This window comes from Phocoena phocoena, chromosome 4 (assembly GCF_963924675.1).
Source record: "Phocoena phocoena chromosome 4, mPhoPho1.1, whole genome shotgun sequence".
NCBI lineage: Eukaryota > Metazoa > Chordata > Mammalia > Artiodactyla > Phocoenidae > Phocoena > Phocoena phocoena.
The window spans coordinates 98,437,530-98,456,586 of NC_089222.1; the positions used below are offsets into that span (position 1 = coordinate 98,437,530).

The 19,057-nt window shown below is 37.3% G+C and overlaps 1 protein-coding gene across 1 annotated transcript in view; it reads left to right on the plus strand.

The window, feature by feature from the left end:
- TOMM70 (translocase of outer mitochondrial membrane 70) overlaps nt 1-18,439 on the plus strand; it is a 45,134-nt gene extending 26,695 nt beyond the window's left edge. Inside the window, exons 7-12 of the mRNA XM_065876558.1 lie at nt 1,548-1,682; nt 2,757-2,864; nt 3,737-3,853; nt 14,797-14,894; nt 15,481-15,603; nt 17,984-18,439. Coding sequence (XP_065732630.1) covers nt 1,548-1,682; nt 2,757-2,864; nt 3,737-3,853; nt 14,797-14,894; nt 15,481-15,603; nt 17,984-18,137 — 735 coding nt within the window. The 3' untranslated portion in view covers nt 18,138-18,439. The remainder of the gene's footprint in view (nt 1-1,547; nt 1,683-2,756; nt 2,865-3,736; nt 3,854-14,796; nt 14,895-15,480; nt 15,604-17,983) is intronic.
- The last annotated feature ends 618 nt before the right edge of the window (nt 18,440-19,057 follow it).

The following is a 19,057-nucleotide window of genomic DNA, read 5'->3' on the forward strand; positions in this document are numbered from 1 at the left end:
AACACATTCCACAGGATGGGAGAAAATATTCACAAGTCATATATCTGATAAGGGGCTTGTATCCAGAATATATTAAAGAAGTTTTCTTACAACTCAACAATAAATAGATAGACTAATTTAAAACCAGGAAAGGATCTGAATAGACATTTTCCCAAAGAATATGTACAAAGAGCCAATAAGGACAAGAAAAGCAGCTTAGCATCATTAGCCCTTAGGGAAATGCAAATCAAAATCACAACGAGCTATCACTTTATACCCACTAGGATGGTTGTAATCAGAAATTTGGACAATTAAAAGTATTAGTATAGATATGGAGAAGTTGGAACTCTCATACATTGCTGGTAGGAATATAAAATGGTAAAATCCCTTTGGAAATTAGTTGGGGTTGGGAAGTTCCTCAAAATGTTAAACATAGAGTTACCATGTGACCCAGTAGTTCCTCTCCTAGGTATCTATACCCACGAGAATTGAATTCATATGTCAGCACAAAAACTTGTACATGAATGTTCATAACAGCATTATTCATAAGAGCCAAAAAGTGGAAGCCTTTTTGGGCTTCCCTGGTGGCGCAGTGGTTGAGAGTCCGCCTGCCGATGCAGGGGACATGGGTTCGTGCCCCGGTCCGGGAAGATCCCACATACCACGGAGTGGCTGGGCCCGTGAGCCATGGCTGCTGAGCCTGCGCGTCCGGAGTCTGTGCTCCGCAACAGGAGAGGCCACAACAGTGAGAGGCCCGCGTACCGCAAAAAAAAAAAAAAAAAAAAAAGTGGAAGCAACTCAAATGTCCATCAGCTGGGGAACAGATAAATAAAATGTGATATATCTGTACAATGGAATATTATTTAACCATTAAAAAAGAATGAGCTGGGATGAAGTGAGAGAGTAGCACTGACATATATACACCACCAAATGTAAAATGGATGGCTAGTGGGAAGCTGCACAGGGAGATCAGCTCCAATGCTTTGTGATGACCTAGAGGAGTGGGGTGGGGAGGGTGGGAGGGAGGCTCAAGAGGGAGGAGATATGGGGGTATATGTATACATACAGCTGGTTCACTTTGTTCTACAGCAGAAAGTAACACACCATTGTAAAGCAATTATACTCCAATAAAGATATTTTAAAAAAGAAAAGAATGAAGTACTGATACATGTTACAACATAGACAAACCTTGAAAACATGCTATGTGAAAGAAGCCAGTCACAAAAAGACTGCATTATGTACAATTCCAGTTTGTATGAAATGTCTGGAATATACAAATCCATAGAAAGAGAAAAAAAGACTGATGGTTTCTAGGGACTGAGAATTAGGCAGGAAATAGGGAGTGCCTGCTAATGTGTATGAGATTTCCTTTGGGAGTGGTGAAAACGTTCTAGAATTAGTGGTGACAGTTGCACAACTCTGAATATACTAAGAATGACTGGCTTATATACTTTTAAAGGGTGAGCTTTATGGTACATGAATTACATCTCAATACAGCTGTTATTTTAAAAAAACTAAATTAGAATAAAAGTAGTAATGATGAATCTTTCCTCATTTGGGGTATATAGCTTCGAGCAAATGCTCTCATCAAAAGAGGCAGCATGTATATGCAACAGCAGCAGCCTTTGCTGTCTACTCAGGATTTTAACATGGCTGCCGACATTGATCCTCAGAATGCAGATGTTTATCACCACCGAGGACAGGTAAATTAATTTTCTTAAAGAGTTCTGATCTTTGAATTGAGGAATTTGATACCATTTTGAGAATGTCTTTAAAGTTTTCTTACATCACTTGTGATAGCTGTGAACAAAGTATCAGAGTAGTTTACAGTTTGGGTTGGCATTTATTTAGTCCCATCTTGAACATTTGTCCTGATATTTACTTGCAAAAAAAAAGGAAGAGGAAGGCTATAAATGTTGGCTTTTGCCATATCAGGTTTGTTTTTCAGTTGTTTCTGCTTCATAGGTTTTCAACATTAAAAATATGTAAAACATGTTTCAACATTAAAAACATGTAGTGACAAATTAAAGAAAGAAAATGTAGTGAGCATTTTGAGTTAATGCTAGAATCAACAGAATGATTTTTGTGAGCTTCTTGCTGTAAGGAAATATTAGCCTGAACTATCCAGACAGTATCAAAAAAAATCTCTTCTGAATGGAGTTTTATAACATGCATATTTATTTTTTAGTAAAAATATATAGTGAAGAAAACAGTTCCCAATTTCAGCCTCATCTGGAGAAAACACGGCTTTATAAATCTGCTTGTGTGACGTGGCTTCTTGGAATGCATTAGAGTAGAAAGTATGGTCTAATCCATATAATAACAGAAAAGTCAGGTTCTTTCTAATGGAGAATTTTATCTAATATTTCTGTCTGAAGGGTCTTAAGAAGTGTTGAGATAACCTTAAAATTCTTGGTATTTTGATCCTTACTGGTAGTGTCTTTTAAGATTAATTTGAAATGTAATTATCTACTGTCTGATCTACTTTGACGTTTGAAAGTACAGATACTTCATTTTCTAGAAGAAAAATCATTTAAGAGTGATGAAAAATGGTAGGTTTATAGTGCTTTTTAAAAAAATTGGACACTGGTTTTAAGTTTTAGAATCTTTCCTTTAAAATTATAAGATTTTCTAGTTCAGTATTTCTAGAAAGTAATTCTATAGTGAATAATTTCATGCGTAGCATTATGCAGAGATGTACTAAGAGACACGGTACATATTTAACTGGTGTACTTGTTATTTTGAACTGCGTTTATCTATGTACTTTTTTTCCTTAGCTGAAAATACTGCTTGATCAAGTTGAAGAAGCAGTAGCAGATTTTGATGAATGTATTAGATTAAGACCTGAGTCTGCTCTGGCACAAGCTCAGAAATGTTTTGCATTGGTAGGTTCGACTTTCTTTTGTATTTTCCTAAACATCAGTATTTCCCATTGATAACAAAAATGAGTATCATTGTCTACAAAATCATCTACTGACAGGGAGAAAAAAATGTCAGTTTAGGAAAGTAGAAGTGTGTATTACTTGAGGTTCTGCTCCAATATTTCTCTGGATGCCTTATTTGGTTCATCTTGATAGATGTTTGTCCCTGATTTTATGCCCCCTAAACAGCACTCTTCTCTCTAATTCTCTACCATAAACCAGTATGAAGAACAAAAGCATTTAGAGGAAATACTCTGCAATCATGACACCATATAACTCATCTCTCATTTCGCCTTTGTAGAGCTATTAATATTCAGAAACACAAAGTTGAAAATTAGGTAAAATAAGGCCATTTCTAGTGAAATCAGATTCTTCAGTTAACCCCATACCCTGAGTCCTAAAAGGATTTTCCTTTTAAAGAAAGAAATTGGGTCACAAACACATTTATATTACAGATTAAAAATGTTATCAGATGAAGAAGCTTTATAATACTTTTATTATGAAGTAATAATAAATAATAAAGTGATAATATATTGAATTTAAAATTCCCCTACTTATATACAAAGTTAACCTGTTACAAGTTAGTTTGTCTTCTTATAGAATACTGAACATCTTGAAATTGTTTAGTGGCAATGAAGTCCTAATTGTACATAGCCTTTGGATCCCTGCTCTAGAGATATTCCCGTGGAACCCTTTTAGATGCAGCAAATTATGTAGCAGATTGCCTGCTTCTCTGGAAATATTTATGTAATTTTGTGTGACTTTTATAATATGTTAACATTTCCTGAGTTTTTGAGTTCTTGATTTGACAGGCCTGTTTTGATTTTTTTACACAGTATCGCCAAGCATATACGGGAAACAATTCTTCACAAATCCAGGCAGCTATGAAAGGTTTTGAAGAGGTCATAAAGAAATTTCCAAGGTGTGCTGAAGGCTATGCATTATATGCCCAGGTAAATGTCATTTTTCATATTTTTTCACTTGCCAGTTCTTTTTTTAAAGAACTGCATTCATATCTTGAATGCTAGCCTGGAAATCAGAAAATAGTGCTTCTCTTGTTGCAGCTTTTGTGGAAGCAGATGGCTTTGTTCCTGCTTTGTTTCTCCTGGTCCCCAGGATGGTCCTGGATCACCTTAAGAGGGCTTCCTATGTTATACAATTTGAAAACCGTGGCCCTAAACTTGTAACATGGGGAAGCTTAAATAGAGCATTTCCCTCATGTTTTCATTTGGATTGGATTTGCAAAATTTAATTATCTTAGGAAAATCTACTGTATGCAATTGGTGAGGGAAATGTCCTTGGAAAGGGTTTTCTTTCTATTTGATCACTGTTCTTTAAATGGTGAGATAGTCTGTAACAGCTCATTTTAATCTCTCTGGTTTGTTTAAAATTCTTGAAGCTTTCCTTGGTTTAGGATTGAAGCTATGGAAAGTAGGATTTAAATTCAGATTATTTTCAGTTTTTGGTATTTTTTTTGGCCGCAGTGGGTCTTTGTTGCTGCACGTGGGCTTTCTCTAGTTGCAGTGAGCAGGGGCTACTCTTTGTTGCAGTGCGTGGGCTTCTCATTGCAGTGGCTTCTCTTGTTGAGGAGCACAGGCTCTAAGCCTTCAGTAGTTGTGGTGTGTGGGCTCAGTAGTTGTGGCGCACGAGCTTGTTGCTCTGTGGCATGTGGGATCTTCCAGACTAGGGCTCGAACCTGTGTCTCCTGCATTGGCAGGCAGATTCTTAACCACTGCGCCACCAGGGAAGCCCCACTTTTTAAATTATAGTTTGAAGTCTTTGAAAACTTATTAATTTTAAATTATCCATTTAAATGAAAATGATTAACTTCTTATAGCCACAGTTAAAGGAGTTTTTCCTCTAATTAAATGATTTCTGAAAGACTGTTTCTTTCTTAGTCTTTAAGGTGAAAGCTGCTTTTGGTATCTCAAAAACCAGCCATCTCAAAACTCTATATATTTTCTCTTATTCTTCTTATTCCAAAGAAATGTTGTTCCCCTCCCTCCTTATCCCCCCAAACATCACAGAAGCAGGAAGCATTTAAAAATGACTGTCTGTATTAGACTCCTACCTCCAGACATTTTTAGGGTTGTTTTGTTTTTAACTTCCTTCATGTTATCTTTAGTCCAGTTATAAGAAAATTTCCACAGGATAAAACTTTCTTTTTGAGGGTTTATTGAGAGGGACTATAGAAGATTGATTGTGTCGGATCTATTATATAAAGTCCTACCATCACTGCATTATTAAGGGTTGAAATTCTGCAGTATGAAGTACAACCCAGGAATTCCTTTTTGTTTCTTTGTTTTTAATATATTCTTTTCCATTATAGTTTATCACAGGATATTGAGTATAGTTCCCTGTGCTATACAGTAGGACCTTGTTCTTTATCCATTCTAAATGTAATAGTTTGCATCTACCAACCCCAAACTCCCAGTCCGTCCCTCTCTCTCTCCTGCTCCTGCTTGGCAACCACAAGTCTGTTCTCTATGTCTGTGAGTCTGTTTCCTTTTTATAGAGAAGTTCATTAGTGCCATATTTTAGATTCCACATATAAGTGATATCATATGGTATTTGTCTTTCTCTTTCTGACTTACTTCACTTAGTATGATATTCTCCAGTTGCATCCATGTTGCTGCAAATAGCATTATTTCGTTCTTTTTATGGCTGAGTAGTATTCCATTGTATATATATGTACCACATCTTCTTTATACATTAATCTGTTGATGGACACCTAGGTTGTTTCCATGTTTGGGCTATTGTGAAGAGTGCTGTTAAGAACATAGGGGTACATGCATTTTTTAAAAAATCTTTACTGCAGTATAATTGCTTTACAATGTTGTGTTAGTTTCTCCTGTATAACAAAGTGAATCAGCTGTATGCATATGTATATCTCCATATCTCCTCCCTCTTGTGTCTCTCTCCCACCCTCCTTATCCCACCCCTCTAGGTGCTCACAAAGCACCAAGCTAATCTCCCTGTGCTATGTGGCTGCTTCCCACTACCTATCTGTTTTACATTTGGTAGTGTATATATGTCCATGCTACTTTCTCACTTCATCCCAGCTTACCCTTCCCCCTCCCCGTGTCCTGAAGTCCATTCTCTATGTCTGCATCTTTATTCCTGTCCTGCCCCTAGGTTCATTAGAACCATTTTTTTTTTTTAGATTCCATATATGTGTGTTAGCATATGGTATTTGTTTTTCTGACTTACTTCACTCTGTATGACAGACTCTAGGTCCATTGACCTCACTACAAATAACTCAATTTTGTTTCTTTTTATGTCTGAGTAATATTCCATTGTATATGTGTGCCACAACTTCTTATCCATTCATCTGTTGATGGACACTTAGGTTGCTTCCATGTCCTGGCTATTGTAAATAGTGCTGCAGTGAACATTGTGGTACATGACTCTTTTTGAACTATGGTTTTCTAAGGGTATATGCCCAGTAGTGAGATTGCTAAGTCATATGGTAGTGCTGTTTTTAGTTTTTTAAGGAACCTCCATACTGTTTTACAGTGGCTGTATCAATTTACATTCCCACCAACAGTGCAAGAGGGTTCCCTTTTCTCCACACCCTCTCCAGAATTTACTGTTTGTACATTTTTAGATGATGGCCATTCTGACCAGTGTGAGGTGATAACACATTGTAGTTTTGATTTGCATTTCTCTGATAACTAGTGATGTTGAGCATCTTTTCATGTGTTTTTTGGCAATCTGTATATCTTGTTTGGAGAAATGTCTATTTAGGTCTTCTGCCCATTTTTGGATTGGGTTGTTTGTTTTTTTGATATTGAGCTGCATGTGCTGCTTGTATATTTTGGATATTAATCCTTTGTCAGTTGCTTTGTTTGCAAATATTTTCTCCCATTATGAGGGTTGTCTTTTCGTCTTGTTTATGGTTTCCTTTGCTGTGCAAAAGCTTTTAAGTTTCATTAGGTCCCATTTGCTTATTTTTGTTATTATTCCCATCTCTAGGAGGTGGGTCAAAAAGGATCTTGCTATGATTTATGTCATAGAGTCTTCTGCCTATATTTTCCTCTAAGAGTTTGAAAGTGTCTGACCTTACATTTAGGTCTTTAATCTATTTTGAGTTTATTTTTGTGTATGGTGTTAGGAAGTGTTCTACTTTCATTCTCTTACATGTAGCTGTCCATTTTTCCCAGCACCACGTATTGAAGAGGCTGTCTTTTCTCCATTGTATACTCTTGCCTCCTTTACCAAAGATAAGGTGACCATATGTGCATGGGTTTATCTCTGGGCTTTCTATCCTGTTCCATTGATCTATATCTCTGTTTTTGTGCCAGTACCATACTGTCTTGATTACTGTAGCTTTGTAGTACAGTCTGAAGTCCAGGAGCCTGATTCTGATTCCTCCAGCTCCGTTTTTCTTTCTCGCTCTTGCTTTGGCTATTTGGGGTCTTTTGTGTTTCCATACAAATTGTAAAATTTTTTGTTCTAGTTCTGTGAAAAATGCCATTGGTAGTTTGATATGAACTGCATTGAATCTTTAGATTGCTTTTGGGTAGTATAGTCATTTTCACAATGTTGATTCTTCCAATCCAAGAACATAGTATATCTCTCCATCTGTTTGTATCGTCTTTAATTTCTTTCATCATTGTCTTATAGTTTTATGCATACAGGTCTTTTGTCTCCTTAGGTAGGTTTATTCCTGGGTATTTTATTCTTTTTGTTGCAGTGGTAAATGGGAGTGTTTCCTTAATATCCCTTTCAGATTTTTCATCCTTTGTGTATAGAAATGCAAGAGATTTCTGTGCACTAATTTTGTATCCTGCTACTCTACCATATTGATTGATTAGCTCTAGTAGTTTTCTGGTAGCATCTTTAGGATTTTCTATGTATAGTGTCATGTCACCTGCAAACAGTGACAGTTTTACTTCTTCTTTTCCGATTTGAATTCCTTTTATTTCTTTTTCTTCTCTGATTGCTGTGGCTAAAACTTCCAAACCTATGTTGAATAATAGTGGTGAGAGTGGACAACCTTGTCTTGTTCCTGATCTTAGAGGAAATGGTTTCGGTTTTTCACCACTGAGATGATGTTGCCTGTGGGTTTGTCATATATGGCCTTTATTATGTTGAGGTCGGTTCCCTCTATGCCTGCTTTCTGGAGAGTTTTTATCATATATGGGTATTGAATTTTGTCAAAAGCTTTTTCTGCATCTATTGAGATGATCATATGGTTGTGATCCTTCAATTTGTTAATATGGTGTATCACTTTGATTGATTTACATATATTGAAGAATACTTGCATTCCTGGGATAAACCCGACTTGATCATGGTGTATGATCCTTTTAATGTGCTGTTAGATTTTGTTTGCTAGTATTTTGTTGAGGATTTTTGCATCTATGTTCATCAGAGATATTGATCTCTAGTTTTCTTTTTTTTGTGACATCTTTGGAAGTGTTTTGGAAGAGTTTGAGAAGGATAGGTGTTAGCTCTTCTCTAAATGTTTGATAGAATTCTCCTGTGAAGCCATCTGGTCCTGGGCTTTTGTTTGTTGGAAGATTTTTAATCACAGTCTCAATTTCATTTTTAATCACAGTCTCAATGCTTGTGATTGGTCTGTTTATATTTTCTATTTCTTCCTGGTTCAGTCTTGGAAGGTTGTGCTTTTCTAAGAATTTGTCCATTTTTTTCCAAGTTTTCCATTTTATTGGCATATCGTTGCTTGTAGTAATCTCTCATGATCCTTTGTATTTCTGCAATGTCAGTTGTTACTTCTCCTTTTTCATTTCTAATTCTATTGATTTGAGTCTTCTCCCTTTTTTTCTTGATGAGTCTGGGTAATGGTTTATCAATTTTGTTTATCTTCTTAACCAGCTTTTAGATTTATTGATCTTTGCTATCTTTTCCTTCATTTCTGGTTTGATCTTTATGTTTTCTTTCCTTCTGCTAACTTTGGGGTATTTTTGTTCTTCTTCCTCTAATTGTTTAGGTGTAAGGTTAGGTTGTTATTTTGAGATGTTGCTTATTTCTTGAGGTAGGATTGTATTGCTATAAACTTCCCTCTTAGAACTGCTTTTGCTGCATCCCGTAGGTTGTGGGTCGTCGTGTTTTCATTGTCATTTGTTTCTGGGTACTTTTTGATTTCCTCTTTGATTTTGTCAGTGATCTCTTGGTTATTTAGTAGTGTATTGTTTAGCCTCCATGTGTTTGTATTTTTTACAGTTTTTTTCCTGTAATTGATATCTAGTCTCATAGCATTGTGGTCAGAAAAGATACTTGGTACAAATTCAGTTTTCTTAAATTTACCAAGACTTCATTTGTGACCCAGGATATGATCTATCCTGGAGGATATTCCATGAGCACTTGAGGAGAAAGTGTATTCTGTTGTTTTTGGGTGGAATGTCCTATAAATATCAATTAAGTCCATCTTGTTGAATGTGTCATTTAAAGCTTTTGTTTCCTTATTTATTTTCATTTTGGATGATCTGTCCATTGGTGAAAGTGGGGTGTTAAAGTCCGCTGCTGTGATTGTGTTACTGTCGATTTCCCCTTTTATGACTGTTAGCATTTGCCTTATGTATTGAGGTGCTCCTATGTTGGGTGCATAAATCTTTACAATTGTTATATTTTCTTCTTGGATTGATCCCTAGCTCATTATGCAGTCTCCTTCTTTGTCTCTTTTAATAGTCTTTATTTTAAAGTCTATTCTGTCTGATATAAGAATTGCTACTCCAACTTTCTTTTGATTTCCATTTGCATGGAATATCTTTTTCCATCCCCTCACTCTCAGTCTGTATGTGTCCCTAGGTCTGAAGTGGGGCTCTTTTAGACACCATATATACAGGTCTTGTTTTTGTATCCATTCAGCCAGTCTGTGTCTTTTGGTTATAGCATTTAATCCACTTACATTTAAGGTAATTACTGATATGTATGTTCCTATTACCATATTACCATTTTCTTAATTGTTTTGGGTTTGTTATTGTAGGTCTTTTCCTTCTGTTGTGTTTCCTGCCTAGAGAAGTTCCATTAGCATTTGTTGTAGAGCTGGTTTGGTGGTGCTGAATTCTCTTAAATTTTGCTTATCTGTAAAGGTTTTAATTTCCATCAAATCTGAATGAGATCCTTGCTGGGTAGAGTAATCTTGGTTGTAGGTTCTTCCCTTTCATCACTTTAAATATGTCCTACCACTCCCTTGTGGCTTGCAGAGTTTCTGCTGAAAAATCAGCTGTTAACCTGATTGGGATTCCCTTGTATGTTATGTATTGCTTTTTCCTTGTTGCTTCTAATATTTTTTCTTTGTATTTAATTTTTGATAGTTTGATTAATATGTCTTGGCATGTTTCTCTTTGGGTTTATCCTTTATGGTACTGTCTGTGCTTCCTGGACTTGATTGTCTATATCCTTTCCCATGTTAGGGAATTTTTCGACTATAATCTCTTCAAATATTTTCTCTGACCCTTTCTTTTTCCTTCTTCTTCTGGGACCCATATAATTCGAATGTTGGTGTATTTAATGTTGTCCCAGAGGTCTCTAAGACTGTTCTCAATTCTTTTCATTCTTTTTTCTTTATTCTGCTCCTTGACAGTTATTTCCAACATTTCATCTTCCAGCTCACTTATCCGTTCTTCTGCCTCAGTTATTCTGTTATTGATTCCTTCTAGAGTATTTTTAATTTCAGTAATTGTGTTGTTCATCTCTGTTTGTTTGCTCTTTAGTTCTTCTAGATCCTTGTTAAATGTTTCTTGTATTTTCTCCATTGTGTTTCCAAAATTTTGGATCATCTTTACTATCGTTACTCTGAATTCTTTTTCAGGTAGGTTGCCTATTTCGTCTTCATTTAATTGGTCTTGTAGGTTTCTACCTTGCTCCTTTGTTTGTAACGTATTTTTTATAATTTCATTTTTTTTTTTGATGGGTGGTGCTTTATTTCTGTCTTACTGGCTGTTTAGCCTGAGACATCCAGCACTGGAGTCTGCAGGCAGTTGGATAGAGCTGGGTCTTGGTGCTGAGATGAGGACCTCTGGGAGGCCTCACTCTGAATGATATTCCCTGGGGTCCTAAGTTCTCTGTTAGTCCAGCAGTTTGGACTTGGAGTTCCCACCACAGGAACTCGTTGCCCAACCTCCGGCCTGGGAACCAAGATTCCACAAGCTTTGTGGTGCAGTAAAAAAAAGAAAACAGAAAAAAAAAAAAAAGCTGTACAGTATCAAAGAAAGTAAAATTAGAAAGATAAAAAATGTATTAGGAAAAATAAAACTATAATTGAACCAACTGCAACAATGTAAAATAAAACCACACCAGAAAAAAGAAAACAGAAAAGGGGAAGGGGGAACAAGCCAAAAGGAGAGATCACTAGCAAAGTATAAAGAATAAAATAAAATTAGAAAAATAAAAGATTTATTAGGGAACATAATAATATAAAAGAATCAACAACAGTGAATCAACAAGGTAAAACAGAACCCCAATCTAAAAGAGGAAAAAGGAAAAAAAAAAAAAAAAGCCTTGGCTGTGGGGGCAGAGTTTAGGTGGGGTGGGACTTAGGCAGGGGTGGGGTTTAGGGTGGGGCAGAACCTAGGCAGGTGTGGGGGGGTGTCGTTTGAGTGTGGGGTGGAGCCTAGGCGGGGTGACTTTCAAGCATGGGGTGGGGCCTCTGCTTTGGACCTGAATGATCAAGGAAGGGGAGAGGCAGTATGTCCAAAGGAGGGCTTCTGGAGTGTGGAGTTCCAGAGTTTGGAGGTCAGGCCCTGAGTGAGGGTGTGTGGGTGGGGTTTAGGCCCAGCGCATTGGAGGGGTCTCCGAGTGCAGAGGTAGGGCCCTGGGTGGGGGTGTAGGGGCGGGGCTTGGGTTCTGCGGAGCAGGAGGGAGGCTTTAAGGGCAGAGTATTAGGCCTTGGAGCCCAACAGGCTCCCCAGTGCCCAAGTGGACAGGAAGAGCACTGGCCGTGTTCCCTTCCATTCCTTCACACCCCTCTCCCACTGTCTCCCCAGGGTCTTCCCCCATTGCTGCTGGACTCCTAACTTTGGGTAGGTCCCACTGGGTGTAGGAACTCCTCCCCTCCTCCAGCTACCCCTCAGGGGTGCCAGTCTCATAGGTCTGGCCTTTACTTTTGCTCCCCTTTCCCTGCCTCCCATTCTCTCAGGACCCGTGTGGCTGGAGGGGTCCTAGGTGGGCAGAGGATCAGGCCTGGTATCTCAGCAGGTTACTGGGGGACCAAGGGGGCAGGGGAAACCTGGCTACACTCCCTTTTGATCCTCTGCCCTCCCAGTGGTTCCCCAGTTTCCCCTTCGGATGTGGGATCCCTTCCCCTACCCCAGCCACCCCTCAGGGGCGCCAGACCCATCCCACCTCCACTTCTCCCCCTTCACTCCCCCCACACCCCACATCCTTCCCGGTCGCTGGGGGTTCCTCCTGTCCCCTTAGTTGACCATGGTTCCCCACTGGTGCCTGGTAGGTACCCTAGGTGTAAGGAGATGCAAATTCCACATCCTCCTAGTACGCCATCTTGACTCCACCCCCACATGTATGTTTTTGAATCATATTTTGTCCAGGTATATTTCCAGGAGTGGCATTGCTGGATCATATGGTAATTCTATTTTTAGTTTTCTGAGAACCTCCATACTGTTTTCCATAGTGGCTGTATCAATTTACATTCCCACCAGCAGTGTAGGAGAGTTTCCTTTTCTCCACACCCTCTGCAGCATTTGTTATTTGTAGACTTTTTAATGATGGCCATTCTGACTGGTGTGAGGTGGTACCTCGTTGTAGGTTTGATTTTCATTTCTCTATTAGTGATGTTGAGCATCTTTTCATGTGCCTGCTGGCCATCTGTATGTCTTCTTTGGAGAAATGTCTATTAAGGTCTTCTGCCCATTTTTCAGTTGGGTTGTTTGGGTTTTTTTGTTGTTGATTTGTATGAGCTGTTTGTGTATTTTGGAGATTAAGTCCTTGTCTGTCTCATCATTTGCAAATATTTTCTTCCATTCTGTAGGTTGTCTTTTCTTTTTGGTTATGGTTTCCTTTGCTGTGCAAAAGCTTGTAAGTTTGATTCAGTCCCATTTGTTTAGTTTTGTTTTTATTTCTATTGCCTTGGGAGACTGATCTAAGAAAACATTGGTATAATTTATGTCAGAGAATGTTTTGCCTATGCTCTCCTCTAGGAGTTTTATGGTGTCATGTCTTATGTTTTAAGTCTTTAAGGCATTTTGACTTTATTTTTGTACATGGTATGAGGGTGTGTTCTAACTTCATTGATTTACATGCAGCTCTCCAACTTTCCCAGCACAACTTGCTGAAGAGACTGTCTTTTTCCCATTTTATATTCTTGCCTCCTTTGTCGAAGATTAATTGACCATAGGTGTGTGGGTTTACTTCTGCAACCCAGGAATTCATTAACCTCAGTTTGAAATCTTATCTGCTCAGTCTTTGTTCTTATAATTCCTAGACAGAAAACAAAATGATACATTTGTTGCTGACTACATGCTCAATTAATTGTGAAAGCATGTACTATATAAAATTTTATAGAATGTATAGAAGTTAAAATAGGACAAACACACATTATAATTGTATGACGTTTGTATTGAATAGTACACTTGGGTTTAGGGCTTATATTTAATTAGGAACAAGCCAGAAGGTGACAGGAGCATCTTCATCACTGAAATGAAATTCAGAAGGGCTTTTTTGGTGCAGATTTCTATAAGCAGCTAAAAGAGCAAAGGCCACTGACTAGCTTTTAAAGAAACCAAATACTAGGAACAACTCTTTTGCAGAGGTTTCATGATTGTACATTTCTCCCTCATTATGTTACCTTCAAAACAGGTTTTGGCTTACTTTGAGCATCATCTTTTTTTTTTTTTTAAATAAATGTATTTGTTTTATTTTGGCTGCGTTGGGTCTTTGTTGCTTCGCGGGCTTTCTCTAGTTGCGGCGAGCGGGGGCTACTCTTCATTGCGGTGCGAGGGCTTCTCATTGCGGTGGCTTCTCTTGTTGCAGAGCACCAGCTCTAGGCACTTGGGCTTCAGTAGTTGTGGCACGCGGGCTCAGTAGTCGTGGTGCACAGGCTTAGTTGCTCCACGGCATGTGGGATCTTCCTGGACCAGGGCTTGAACCTGTGTCCCCTGCATTCGCAGGAGATTCTCAACCCCTGTGCCACCAGGGAAGCCCTACTTGAGCATCATCTTATCAGCACTAGCATTATTACAAGTCTGTTTGCACTAAAGATTTTATCTTTTGGTCCCTCTTCTGATGTTTGCTTTACTATATATAGCAAATTTTATTTATACATAGAGAGAGAGTTATATATAGTTACATACAGTTACATAGTATGACTTTTTTCTTTGAACCCTGAAGCTTGAGCTTAGATGCCGGCTAACTCTCAGAGTTACAGTTTGATCAGCATGATCTGGTATCCACATAACCAAGCCTTCCATTTCTGCCATGGGATTTGCCTTCAAACAGTTGATTGTAGCTGCTGTGTAGCTGCTTTCTTTCTCTGACCAATCATTTTTAAGGAATGACTCTGATAACAGTTAACATACCTATCTGAACTTATCCTTCCAAATGAGTATTGTTTTTAAAGTAATTCCCTTAGGATATATTATGATAAATTATGAATAAGTGACATGAACGTACCTGTGAGAATCTGATATTAGAACTTGCACCAAGAATGGGATTTTCTGTATTCTAGAGTTTATTAGATCTTCTATTGCATATTACTAACAAATTTAATAGAACAGTTAAGATTTCATATTTATAATATTGCTATGTAAAAACCCCAATAATTAAGATGCAGCATTTTAAATAAGTTTAATCCCCAAAACAATAATTTGGTAATGAATGGTTACATGAAGTAAATTTTAATAATTAATAAGCAGTATACTTTTAACTGCTTAGGGTGACAGTTACCTAAATTTAACTGAAGTATCTCTTCATATAGGCATTAACAGATCAACAACAGTTTGGTAAAGCTGATGAAATGTATGATAAATGTATTAATTTGGAACCAGACAATGCCACAACATACGTTCATAAAGGGTATGTATTTTTGTGGGTCTGTTTGTTCCAGTAAGAAACTAAATTTCTTGCATAGTAGTAAGATGGATTTCTTTTGTTCGCTGAGAAAGGGGACTGTGGTAGATAGTGTCAGTGTTAACTGAAAAATTTCTTAGTGCTGTGGATGCTTCAGTTACTTTTTCTTTTACTTATGTTTCATTATTATACAATAATTAGTAAATATGCTATTTTCACCCTAGCTTAAGTATTTCAGTTCTGAACATCCTGTCAGATGTTAACTTGTATCAAAATAGGAAACACGTAAGATAAGTTTTTCCTGTCCTAGTATATTTGAATTGTCATTTTAAAACTTCACTTAAATTTATACAGAGTAAAACATTAAGCTGTGCAAAATAAGTTAATAATAGAGCCTAGACCGTTGGACACTCTTTTCATAATAAGGAATTTAGACTACAAAACCATTATAAATTGAGGGCAAAAAACCAATTTGATGCTGATTCTGTACTGTTTTAGAGTTTGTTTTTCCTTGTAAATTAAATTATAAATTCACTGAGAGCCAGTTGATACTGGGCCATGGTCACATCTGACTGCTGTTTTGCATTTGCAGTTTACTTCAGCTTCAGTGGAAGCAAGATCTGGATAGAGGTTTGGAGCTTATCAGCAAGGCTATTGAAATTGACAATAAATGTGATTTTGCATATGAAACCATGGGAACTATTGAAGTACAAAGGTAACTTCTAGAGTCTGTCCTTAGGAAAGTTAGGGCATCTCCATATTTATCTTTTCATTCTTCTCATTATAGACAGGTTATTGTGAATAATCATTAAATTTTTAAGTCTTAACATGTTGTGCCTTTTGAGGCAATATTCCCTTGAAACTATACAACTTTGATTTTCCTTGTTTAATTATTTTTCCTGTTTAAAAGTCACACTTAAAAGTTGTTTAAGTCAGGCATATACATTAGAAAGGGAAACTTGATCTTTCTCCAATACCTGTTGTGTTTTTTTCCTCCTTTCACCTGTATTATTTCTCTTGGAGGGAAAAAAACATCTGCAGTGTACTTAGGCAGTGCAGTGTAGCATAAGGATTAGCAGCCACGTTGCCCAAAGACTTAGATCCTGCTACAGCCAAGTGGCTAGGCAAATTGCACCATCACCTCTGAGCCCCCGAGTTTTCTTTAAAATCAGGGAGTTGGATAAGAACTTTTGCAATTCTTTCATGTAACTTCTTATTTTCTGTAAATGTTTATCCAGAGTTGCACTTGAGATCCACCATTAATAGGTGATAACTCTTTATGCCATAGAATTTAGTGTAATGTACCATCTTGATACTGGCATTGCCATCCATTTGAGTATCTACTCTAGGCCAGGTACTGAACTCTAGGAGCTTTCCAAATATTATTTCAATTGATTTTTACCCCAGTTTTTATAAAGGTTGAGGTTATATGATCCTCCATTTAATTGAAGAGTGTAGAAACTGATGCCCAGACAAGGTTACATGGTAAGCACGTGGAAAGAGGACATGAGCCCATATTTCACTGATGCCAAAAGTAACAGATCTTGCCACCATCGCTTGTCAGGAATTAGTAGGAGTTGTCTTAATAACCTGTTATGCAGTCACTTCTGGGGTCCTCTGTCTTTCTGCTCCAGAGTAGGCAGAATATATATAGGCTGATGAAAATTTTTGTGATTCTTTTTATCCATATATGACAGTTGCATATAAATATTAAATTATTTCTTAATTGCCAGTTTGTTAATGTGTATAAAATATTCTCATACTAGAATATGATGGTGTAATAGTTCTTAATCTTTTGAGCAAAGCTGTGGATTTTCCCTAAAATAATGCACACACAAAACTTTGCAGATAAGTTGTTCCTAGAGCCTGGGTTAAGGACCCCTGATTTATGGGGTTTGATGAATTTTGTTTGTGTGTTAATTGTACTTTAAGAAATCCATTCTGCATCCTGCTTTACAAATAGATAAGTGAATGTGAATGAATGAAATTGCTGATTATCCTAGGATTTAGCAAATCTGTCTACCTAATATATGAACATGAACTCTTTTTAATTAAGTCTATTATGTACTGTATCAATATATGTAGTAGGAGATTGAGTACAGTCTCCCCAGAGGTACATTGTACTTCTTAGATTCTAACTGGCATATATATAGTGGGGACTTAATACAGTATTTATTGTAAGATTACATGCATGTATGCATATATACATAGCCAGTACTAGTTACTTTAAAATAGCTCTTGGTTCTTGGCAAGTATATAGAGCCTGATCACAGTTAGACTGTAAGAGATAAATTATATATTTTTTGACCAAGCATATTCATCCATTTATTCAAAGAATGGATACTAGCTACCAAGCATTGTACTAGGTTCTAGGAATTGAAAGGTGTCCCGTAAGGATCTGGTAAGACTGTGATGTAAACAAATATCAATATATATTCATCTGACTGTGCATAGAATGACAATAGAATCATGGGAACAGTGGGGAGGGAGTGGCCAATTCCTCTAGCGTGGGAAGGGGAGAGTATTTTTCATGAGGATATTGTATTTGAACTGGGCCTTAGAAAGGTGAGGATTTGGCTAGAATCAGGCAGAGAAGCAGTAAATAATCTGAGCATTATGAGCATGAGTGAACTCAGGGAGACCTGTGTGTATGGAGTAGAGCGTTGGGTAAGGGATATGCTGGTAGGGCTCACACAGATCTGTGAAGGTAAGGCCCCTGAATACCTGTAATGTTCTCTGAGGCTATGTCACTGCTTTCTAAAGGAGCCTCATTGTGGAGTAGAAACAAGCAGAATTTAGGAACCAGATATGATTATGATTTTTAAATAAGTCATTTAGTTTCTCTAGTCTCACTGTTCTTATCTGTAAACAAAGACCACAAGTAGCATAATATAAGCATATAGTATTTGTAATAGTAGCTAACATTCATTGAGTGTTTTCTATGTACTAGGCATTATTTTGTTATAAAGAAGCATTTTATTAGAATCATAGTTGCAACTTAAAGGTCAGGCTCCATGTAGCTTCACTTACAAACTTCATTGCATTCTGTAAAGTGCTTGTTGAATCTGAAACATTTAAAATTGTTGTTGTTTTAGAGGAAACATGGAGAAAGCCATTGACATGTTCAACAAAGCTATTAACCTGGCCAAATCAGAAATGGAGATGGCTCATCTATACTCACTCTGTGATGCTGCCCATGCCCAGACAGAAGTTGCAAAGAAATATGGATTAAAACCACCGACATTATAAAATATGGGGGAAGGAAAATGACCCTCTTTTTAGGAGTTTACCCCCTCTTCAACTGAACCCTAAAGACACTGTCGTGAACTACGTTGAATGGTGGAGCTTAGCATTTCTGTCTGTGCTGTTGTCATTTGTTACATCTGTTTCATTTTTAGGTGTTGTGGGAGTGCCTGTTGAAGAAAGTTTGCAGTGTTGCAGCTTTTATGCCCTGTGCAACAAAAGCTTAGAACCTGTTAAAGGGATATTAAAATGAAGTTGCAAAGAGTACAAATGATAATTGGCCATGCAAATAAAAATTTTGATTTGTTGATCTGACTTTTTTTTTTTGAGGGGGGTGGGAGGGTGACTATGTTCTGGATGATCTTGTCTTTGTGTGTGCGTGCGTGTGTGTGTATAATATATGAGTATTTTGCAGTTTTACAGCATGTTGATTTTTAAATTAACATAGTAAGTGCTGTAAAATAAGATTCTTTTAGATTTGATTAATCCCTTTTAGGTGATTTTTTTTTGAAGGAAACAGCTTAAGTGGGGATTTCGTTTTTACGACAGCAAAATTGAGACCCTTTTAACCACTGTCAGCATGCACAATGCCTCTGATTCTGCAGAACGTTAGATGCAGTGGCGACGCTTAAACCTTTGACCCCCTTCAACTATAATGGATAATGTACATCGTTCTTAAAGTCTACAGCAGCTGGTTTTCATAAATTATGCAGAAGCAAGATATTCTAATTGATATATGTGCTAGAAGACTGAGAATTAATGGGAGAGCAGACCAGGCAAGAGGTAAGATGAAATGAAAATGTATTTATAATTGCCCATGGCTATTTTCTACAATAGGTATTACTATTTAACAGTGTACTTTTTAAAGAAAATGCAGGTTGGTTGTGTATGTAAAGACTAAGTGTGATAAGTAGTTAATTAGCTTA